Consider the following 9,681-nt stretch of genomic DNA (forward strand, 5'->3'; position numbering starts at 1 on the left):
TCTTCTGTGGGTCCCAACTTTGTTCTAATTCAGTGGTGTCAAACCTGTGGCCCTCCAGGTATTTTGGACTTCAGCTTCCAAAATTCCTTGCCATTGGACAAGGTGGCGAGAGCTCTGGGAGTTGGAGTCCAAAACATCTGGAGGGTCACAACTTTCACTCCTCTGCTTTATGTGTGCTTAGCTCATGGCTGGACTCTCTCTGATTCTGCCTGCTCACTGCAAAGCAATGTAGTTTAGGTCTGCATGGAAATGTTTACACTACATAGATGGACTGTGGGATTGAGACCTGAAAGTGTTTCTGGCAACAGCTATATGCTGCAGATTTAATGCTATTTGACACTACTTTGATTGCCGTCATTCAATATCATGGGATCCTAGAAGTTGTAGTTTAGTGAGGCATCAGCATTCTTTGGCTTCAGCTCTCACAATTTCTAACTGCTGGTAAACTGGCTGGGATTGCTGGGAGTTGAAGTCCAAAACATCCAGGAGACCAACGTTTGGAAACACTGTTCTAGATTTTAGTTCATAAAAGTGATACACAACAATATTAGTACACAGCAAACAAGATCTGTGCTGACTGTTGTTTTGGATCACACGTCGGACACTTCCCAAGTGTCTAGTACTACCGTATGTGATGTATCAGCGAATAATATGTGGAGATCCAAGTAGGGTGGCCATTTGCAACTGACAGATAGTAATTTTGTCAGCGCCAATTATTTTTAAGTGCTGGCCAATGTCATTAGGCACTGCATCCAGTGTGCCAGTCAACACTGGGACCACCTTGACTGGCTTGTGCCAGAGTCTTTGCAGTTCGATCTTTAAATCCTCGTATCGTGTCAGTTTTTCCAGTTGCTTCTTGTCAATTCTGCTGTCACTTGGGATTGCAACATCAATTATCCATACTTTGTTTTTTCCCCCCCCATGATCATGAGGTCAGGAGTATTGTGCTCCAAAACAGAGATTTGGAGGAGGAGGAGGAGGAGGAGGAGGAGGAGGAGGAGGATTATCTCCTCTTTTTTCTCCAATAATATAGTTTAATAGATCTTTGCTGTAGAAATTATTTGAGCCATCTGATTTAGGAGGGTAGAGGGAAAGAAGATTTTGAACCATGAAGAGGGAAGAGCCACTGTTTTCTTTGATTCTCAAGAAGAATATCTATTGTAATGGTCGGGCGCTTTGTTTTGTTTTTCTATTTGGTGCTGAAATCCATGCAGAAGCCTCTTCTCGGCTTTTCCCTTTCTATGATCTACTATTGAATGAGAGAAGAAACCAAAAGGGACACTTCTAAATACAAGGAGGGAGTTGGTTCCATCAAGGTCAACAGACAGATTGTGCCTTATACAGCATTCAAAAACGAAATGGAGCAAATATAAGACTTTAGAATAATAAAAAATTATTTTTGCATTTTCCCATTACAGAGTGACTGAACCTTTCTTTCCCACCTCCAGTCCTGCCAATATCAAGACAGAAATTGCAATTCTATATGCATTTACTTGGGAATAAATCCCACTGAAGTTGGATTGCACAGTATAGATGTTGGATTGTACTATATAAAGGCTTCAAAAAGCTAGGAGTCTTTGAAAATAAGGTTATACATGTGACAGAAAGTAAAGAGCATTTTATTCTAAATAAGGAAGGATAGCATCAGGCCAATAAGCCATCACACAGTTTGATTTTCATGGTTTGGGAAGGGGAAGGCTAGCAATACCAGCCAAGGCACACCTGCAAGGTTATCACACAGGGTTATTCATGCTCCTAATTACTTCCACTTTGAGAGATCTGAAGCAAGTGAATAAGCATGTGTAGTGTACTTTAAAAAAACCCGCCAATATCTAACAAAGGAGGTATTTTTCTGCTTCTAGATTCACTCAGAGTGAAAATAAATCTTACCATTCGAACATGAGATTGTGCTTTTCTGAATTAAAGTGCTATCACAGCCTGTTGTTACTTGTTATTTCACACTCACTGAATGTGCATTATCAATGCCCTCGGTCACACCTCTACACTGTAGAATTAATGCAGTTTGACATCATTTTAACTGCCAAGGCTCAATGTTATAGAATCATGGGAGACAAGGTTTTACCAGGACTTTAGCTTTCTCAGCCCAATAGTGCTGGTGCCTCATTAAACAGCAAATCCCAGGATTCCATCGTATCGAGTCACAGCAGTTAAAGTCATGTTAAACTGCATTATGACAAAGTAGTTGATAGTGGATCAGGGGGTTCATTCTTTTCTGTTAATGAATGTCTCATCCCCACAAAAATGCCCCTGTATGCCCAAATCAATTTCAAAACAGTGTGGAAGAATTTAGCCAACTGTCATGGCTATTAAGAAATGAAGAGGGAGGAAATATAATGATCATATTGTAAATATATTTATTTTTATTCATTTATTTTTACTCGGCATCTCTTGCCTTTCCTTTAAGGATCTGAAGCAGTTTGACATTTATTTGTAATAATTCAATAGAACCATACTGAATCATACCAAAAATGCACTTTAAAATAGAGAATGAATGACTGCTTTCTGAAAAAATGACAGCACACCATCTAGAAATATGTGGTTAGGAAGGTAGGAACAGAGAGATGAGAAGCAGGTTGAAGCAATTGAAGTCTGCTGGAGATGGGAGGGGACCTGTCAAAGCAAAAGCTAGGTTACCTGCTGATTTCAGATCGGATAAGAAGTATTTGCAGCCACAGGTGGTGCATTTGATGTTGGCCTTAAGTGTTTTTCACACCACAATCAAAAGGTAAAATGATGCCCCTGGAGCTCCCAAGTTCCTTTTCTTCATGACACCCAGTGGAGAAGCCACAGGCAAGGAATTTGTTCACTTGAGTCACTTTGAGTCTCCTTGTGGAGAGAAAGAGTGGGGTATAAATAAACATACTCCTCCTCCTCCTACTACTGCTAATAATAATAATAATCATCATCATCATCATCATCATCATCATCATCTCTTTCTTTCTCACACACACTCCCATCAGAGTTTGTTCCTGAAAGACACAGTTGTCCTGAAGGCATCTGGCAAAATAGTTTAGCAGTTGACAACAGATCTCACATATGAAGTGGGTTAAAAGGCAGTCCTGCTTCTACTGCTATTTCATTTTATTTTATTACAGGCTGAGTACCCCACGTCCAGAATGTGTGTGAGCAGAGGTTTTTGGATTTTGGATTTTTTTTTTAAATTGGAATACCTTTATTTGCATATGTATACAGAGTGAGATATCTTGATGACAGGATCCAAGTTTGAACATAAAATTAATTTATGTTTCATATATATCTTATACATACAACCTGAAATTAATCTTAGACACAGTATTCTTAAGAATTTGGTGCATGAAACAGAGCATGTGTATACTGAACTATAAAAAAGCAAAGGTGTTGGCATCTCAGCCACCCATGTGGACAGTTTTGAATTTTTGAGTCTTTTGAATTTTGGAATTCTGGATTAAGGATGCCCAACTTGTATTTGCAAGATTTACAAGATTAATCATAATAAAAAACAGTGACAATGTCACAGACAGAACGCCAGCGAGTAAAACAAAACTCAGTTTATTGAGGTTACAGAACTAAAAACGCCCGTAGGAAACAAAGAACAGGGCAAACACTTGACTTCAGTGTGATAAGTAACAAAAAACAGCTCAGTTTGAGCTAAAACGGTTCAAAGGGATAAACCGGGTTAAACAGAAGTATAATCCGGATTAAATCAAAAGTGCTTACTTCAGCCTGGCAAACAATGCAAACAAAAGAGGATCAACAGGAGTCAGAATGTAAACAACAGACTGGTAGCAGATTCCTCTCTGCTACTCAGAAACAGCAGGAGAATAAACCAGGCTTGTTTATTCCTTCCTGCAGCGAACGAAAAGCGTGGTCGTAGTCAGGATTCAGTTTAAGGTTCAGCGGCCAACGATATCCAGGTCCAGGCACAGCAGTCAGGGTAACGGCAGTCAGCAGGGTCCCAATCCGGTCCAGAGGTCAATAGCCAAGCGTAGTCGTCTAGAAATCCAAAGGTCTCACCGATAGCCAGCAGAAGGGATAATCCGGAATCGAAGTCAGTCAGTCCAGCGTCAATCCAGTGCGAGTAGATATTGCCCGTCAAAAAGACGACGGAGGTCCAAGCTATCGAGATTAAACACAAGTTGCACAGAGAAAAACCCCGCACAGTTCCTCCCGCCGTCGATGCCCAGTGTCCTTGGTAAACTTACGTATCCAGTAACGAATCACACCCGTCTTCAGGACGTTCCCCAACAAAAGCCCAAGCGTCCGTCCAGATTACCTTGCCCAACGCAATTAGACATTGGTCCCAAACCCCAATTTATCCCAGTTCAAGCTCATCATCGCTGTCAGCTGCCATCCCAATTCCAGGTGCCCCAACATCATCATCCTCATCAGAGCTTAAGCACCTTTGACTACGCCCCACAGCATCCCCAGCTGTGGATCCCGCTCCATCCCTCCAGCCAGTCCATGGGTCTGATCCTGCAACCCGCCAATCACCTCCCATGCTTTCATTGGCTGTTTCCCCAACACCCAAATCCTCCCTCACACGAGTCCATTCCATGTCGTCCTCCTCCGAGCTGGCCATCTCTTCCTCCAAACCCTCAGAAAAACCCTCACATGAGTCCTCATCTGTCGGGTCTGTAAACAAATCCCGGAGCCGTTTTCTTTCACGCTCCTCGAAAGAGTCTGACTCTTGAGGAGTCTTATGACCCCTTCTTCTATTACCGGAGCCCGAAGGCTCAACCATAACAGACAATGACTATAAATTCTTAATGGGGCAGTGTGATCTCAGATTTGACATGAAATGCTTCTTTTTTAAGGTACAGGCAATCCCCAAGTTACGAACAAGATGGGTTCTGTAGGTTCTGCCTATCCAGTGGCCAGTGGTTCTCAACCTGGGGTCCCCAGATGTTTTTGGCCTCCAGCTCCCAGAAATCCTAACAGCTAGTAAACTGGCTGGGATTTCTGGGAGTTGTAGACCAAAACATCTGGGGACTCACAGGTTGAGAACCACTTCATTAGACCAAGCATGGGCAAACCCAGGCCCCTTGGGCTCTTGCCTCTGGTCATGGCCTGGCCACCAGTCGCATAGCATAGCCCCAGACCCAGCTCTCCCAGTCACATACGGCTGTGCAGAGCTCTCCCGAGAACCTCACACAGCCACATGTAAGCCCTCCTTTATGCGGGAGGACAAAGCAGGCCACCGTGTCCTCCCACAAAGAGGAGCGTCCTGCAGGACACCTGGCTGTGCAGGGTTTTCCTGAGAGCCTGGCACAGCTGCGTGTAAGCCCTCCTCTTCGCAGGAGGACATGGTGGGCCTCCATGACCTCCTGTGAAGAGGAGCTTCCTTGCAGGATACATGGCTGTGCAGAGCTCTCCCAAGAGTCCTACATATCCACATGAGAAACCCTCCTCCCACATCAATCACCCAACTCCCGCGCCAACTGCCCTAGACTATCGTCTGCAAATAGTAATCATTCTACTTGTAAGATACACTACTAACTCTTAAATTTAAAATTCTAGTGATTGTTTCTCTGCCATAAATACAATGCAAATAATAAACAAGCATTTGAGGTCATGCTGCTTGTACATTTTAAACAAGAAGCTGTACTAAATCGGTGTATTTTCATCTCTTTTACAGATACCAACGTTGTCAGATACATCCAGCTGACAGAAATGAAGCTTAGCAGGTGTTCCCAGAGAGAAAAGGAAGCTTTGTGAGAAGAAACCCAGTTCTGAATGGACACTTCCTGCCCAATAATACCCATGTGATGGTTCTTCCACCCATATGGCTCTACCTTCATTGACAGTTTTTCTTGCCCGCTCCCCTCTTTACTTTTAAATTGAGCTCAGATGGGGTTTTTTGAACGAGAGAGTTAAACTTTGGGTCTGGCTTTGGCTATCTGATGATAGAACAACATTCCAGTCCTCCTAGCACAATTGCTACTGTCAACCAAGTTTTGGAAGTTTGACTGAAGGGTACAAGGGAGGGAGATCTACTTTGCCTTGCCTTGCTTATTGCTTGCTGTTGCTGCAACCAACCAAGCAATTGCGCGCCCTTTTTTTTTTCAAATGATGAAGTGACAGCAAATAGAGAAAACTCTTCAGCCATCTAGAGGGACATGTATACTTTGGCGGCTTCCTTGCACTTGTAGATTTTCATGATCCAGAGAGAAGCCATCTGCTCAAGATCCCATGCCAATGAGGCCCATTTGCAATATGCTGTTTTTAAAACATGGGTGAGGGGATGAATTGTAGCTTAAGCAATGAGCCTTAAAGACTGGGAAGGCTTTGGAGACATGTGCAAAACTGAAGGAGAATGTGAAAGGACACCGTGTTGTTTGGGGAATAAAACTGGAATTATTAATATTGAATATACATTGTTTAACAGGCAGAAATCCTATATACATACACACATATATATATTTTTAGAAGGCACGCCTGGGCCTAAAGGAGTACATAAAGAAACAGCATGACTTTGTAACTAGTTTCAGCTCAGACTATGGAAACTGGAGCACTGAATTATGGTTGTATCACCATCTTGATATGCACCTGTGGGCAAGTCACTTAATTTTTCTGTGCCTCAGTTTCTCCATCTGTATAGTGGGGATACTAATGCCTCCCTACCTCACAGGGGGTGTTGTGAGGGTTTGTTAGTTAATGTTTGTACAGTGCTAAATATTATTATTGGTACACTGGACTGAGTTTGGAATCCTTACATCTTGTCCTTGTTGTCCATATATAGAATATGAATGACAAACTTCCCCCCAGGTCTATTCTGGTCTGTGAAAAATATTAGAGGGAAAGGTTAGGCAATTAACCTGTTCTACAAATAGCTTCTATGCTGCATCTACACCAACAAAAATACTCAGAGTAAGCCTGCTCTGGAACTGCCCCTGATGCAGGATGAGGAGTCCACACCATGGAAACACTCTAGAGTCCCTTTGGAGTCTAGACAGAGGGATGGGTTGACAACACATTGCCACTAGTGCCATGTCCTCCCATTAGCCACTACCACTACCACTATTTTGCTGGTCAGCAGATGTTCCAAGCAACTCCCAAGCAGAGCCTTTTGGCAACATTGCTTCTGGTGAGATCACAACAAGGTGTTCAGCAAAGTGATCACCAAAAGCAACATTGCCAGCAAGGCTCTGCTAGGGAGCTGTTTGGAGCTACTTCTGGCCTGCAGTACCTTGTAGGACTTTTTGATACATAGACACTGGATGTTTCATTTATCATACTAGAGTCTGGATCTACTTTAAATCCACTTTAGGGAGGGGCCTTTAAAGAGCTCAGCCAGACAGGTCCTGGGCCTCACCAAACTATAAACCCCAGAATTCTGCAGGAGGCAGAAACCAGTTAGCTATGATTGTAGTTGTATACCATAAACAGTTGACTATATTTCCTGTGAAGGGAATAATGAGGAACACACTTTCTCTTCCCCACCTCTATCTGCTATTTAGAGATCTTAAAATTGTTTTGGGACACAATCAGTGCTCTTCAATAACTTTAATTTGAGCTTGTGCAGGTAAACCTGCACAACATAACATAGTATGTTATCAGTGTTCAGATTATAGTTGAAGATACCCTAACATCATGTATTCAAACATTTTTCTTTTAAAAACTTGTTAAAACATTCAGACTTTTATTCCATAATGAGAAATTTGTCTACATAATGTATGTAAGAGATCAGTCAAAATCTTCATAATAGGATATGAAATAGTCCGGGGGTAAAAAAACAAAACAAAAACAACACATGTAATACATGTAGAATCTAAAAAGGAGAGAAAACTTCTTGTAGAATAGAATATTTTCTTTAGCTTTCTGTTATGATGAAATAACAACAAAGGGGATGAGATTCAACATGACTTTCCAGCTGTGAGAATCTGGGAAGGAAGACTTCTTTCCATTCATATGTAGTCTTTTCAAGAGAAAAAGCAAAACAAGATTAAACTAGTTGATTCTCCCCACTCCACAAAAGAACTCATAAAAAAATCCTAACATGAAAAAAATTCCAGCTCAGCGTGGATCAGTTTTTTTCTGCAGAATATATTTATTGTGCTTATATAGTTACTTTTTAATCCAAGTTGCTCAAAACAGTAGTTACGAGATTGTCCTGTTTTATCTTCAGAATACAACATACACATGAAGTAAAGTACAGAGAGAATGGACCATCCAGCAAGCCTCAAGAATGAGTGCAGACTTGTACCGACATATGTACCACATACGGTTCTCTATCCGTTATATCACACAGGGTTCCAAAAACCTATAGCTTGCTAATTCAAATACTGTTCACACATACTTAATTCCTCAAATGCATATACATAGAAAATGGATGACTAGATGCAAACCATTTTTATAATTATCTCCATAAGAAAATATTCTGCTGTGGCTATTGTGTGGGACCATCTATTTCTCAGAATGTAAATAGGTCTCAGCCTTGCGACTTGGGTGGAAATCATGGGGCTATCCAAATATTTTTCAACTTCAGCACCCAAGAGCAATAAACCACACATACAATGGTAAAGATTTATGGGAGTTCAGTCCAATACAATTTCAAAGGATATATGCTTTTATTTCTAGAACTCAAACTTATTGTTCCTGCATGTCAGAGGGTTGGACTGGATGGCCCTCATGATCAATTCCAAATCTACAATTCTATGAATAGGTGAAAAACTATTCTCTACCATTCCTAAGAAAATGTAGACTTCTCCAATGATGGTACAAAGTCTCCCACAGTTCCACCATGCAGTTTTGTGAAGTCTCTCAGTTGCTACTTCAGAGGTATTGTGGTTTTCCAAACCACCGCCTGCATTGCTGGGAGAAGGTAGCTGTGGATCCCAACCTCTGGTTCTCCAGTTGTTTTGGACTTCAACTCCCAGAAATCCCAGCCAGCTTGCAGCTGTTAGGAATTTTGGAAGCTGAAGACAAAAACACCCAGAGTACCAAAGGCTGGGAACTACTGCTCTAAGCAGAGGGAGGAGGCAAGCAATCACCACCCACCCTGCTCTGAACGATTCAGCTTAGCTCATACTCAGGGCTGGACCTGAGTAGTTGTTGCCATCTGTAGCTATTAGGGGCAGAGATCTTATGTTTCATGGTGCAACTTCCAAGTTCTTTGGACCCAGGTCATCATATTGCAGAAAATGAGTACAGAATGCCTTCTTTTAAATATACTTCACACTGCAAAATCCAGGCATAATGCTGGAAAATCTGTACAGTATGAACTCCCATAATTGTGGGTAATACATTCCTGGACTTTGTGCCATGACGTGAAACAACTGATCATAGACAATTCTATTGAAATGAAGGGCATCTGGCCCAAAAATACCACAGACATGCTCTGGAGGACCTAGGAAATACCTAGAGAGGACATATGTTGTTGAACATGTATAATATACAAAGCCATGGTTACTGGTATCATGAATGCAGGGGTCATAGTCGTATTACTTATAAGCCAGTGGTTCTCAATCTGAGGTCCCCAGATGTTTTTGGCCTACAACACCCAGAAATCCCAGCCAGTTTACCAGCTGTTAGGATTTCTGGGAGTTGGCCAAAAACATATGGGGACCCCAGGTTGAGAGCTACTGTCCTAAGCAAATGAATATCCTATGAATCTACTCCAATTTTACCTCTGATGGATACATTTAAAAATGAATTACCCTTTGAAATCACCTTACATTTTTA

The 9,681-nt window shown here is 41.8% G+C and overlaps 1 protein-coding gene across 1 annotated transcript in view; it reads left to right on the plus strand.

The window, feature by feature from the left end:
• Positions 1–6,694, plus strand: part of ttc9 (tetratricopeptide repeat domain 9) — a 57,638-nt gene extending 50,944 nt beyond the window's left edge. The window contains exon 3 of the mRNA XM_062968082.1: positions 5,636–6,694. Within this exon, the coding sequence (XP_062824152.1) occupies positions 5,636–5,715 (80 nt within the window). The 3' untranslated portion in view covers positions 5,716–6,694. The remainder of the gene's footprint in view (positions 1–5,635) is intronic.
• Positions 6,695–9,681: the final 2,987 nt, after the last annotated feature.

The sequence above is a fragment of the Anolis carolinensis genome, chromosome 1, assembly GCF_035594765.1.
Source record: "Anolis carolinensis isolate JA03-04 chromosome 1, rAnoCar3.1.pri, whole genome shotgun sequence".
Lineage (NCBI taxonomy): Eukaryota > Metazoa > Chordata > Lepidosauria > Squamata > Dactyloidae > Anolis > Anolis carolinensis.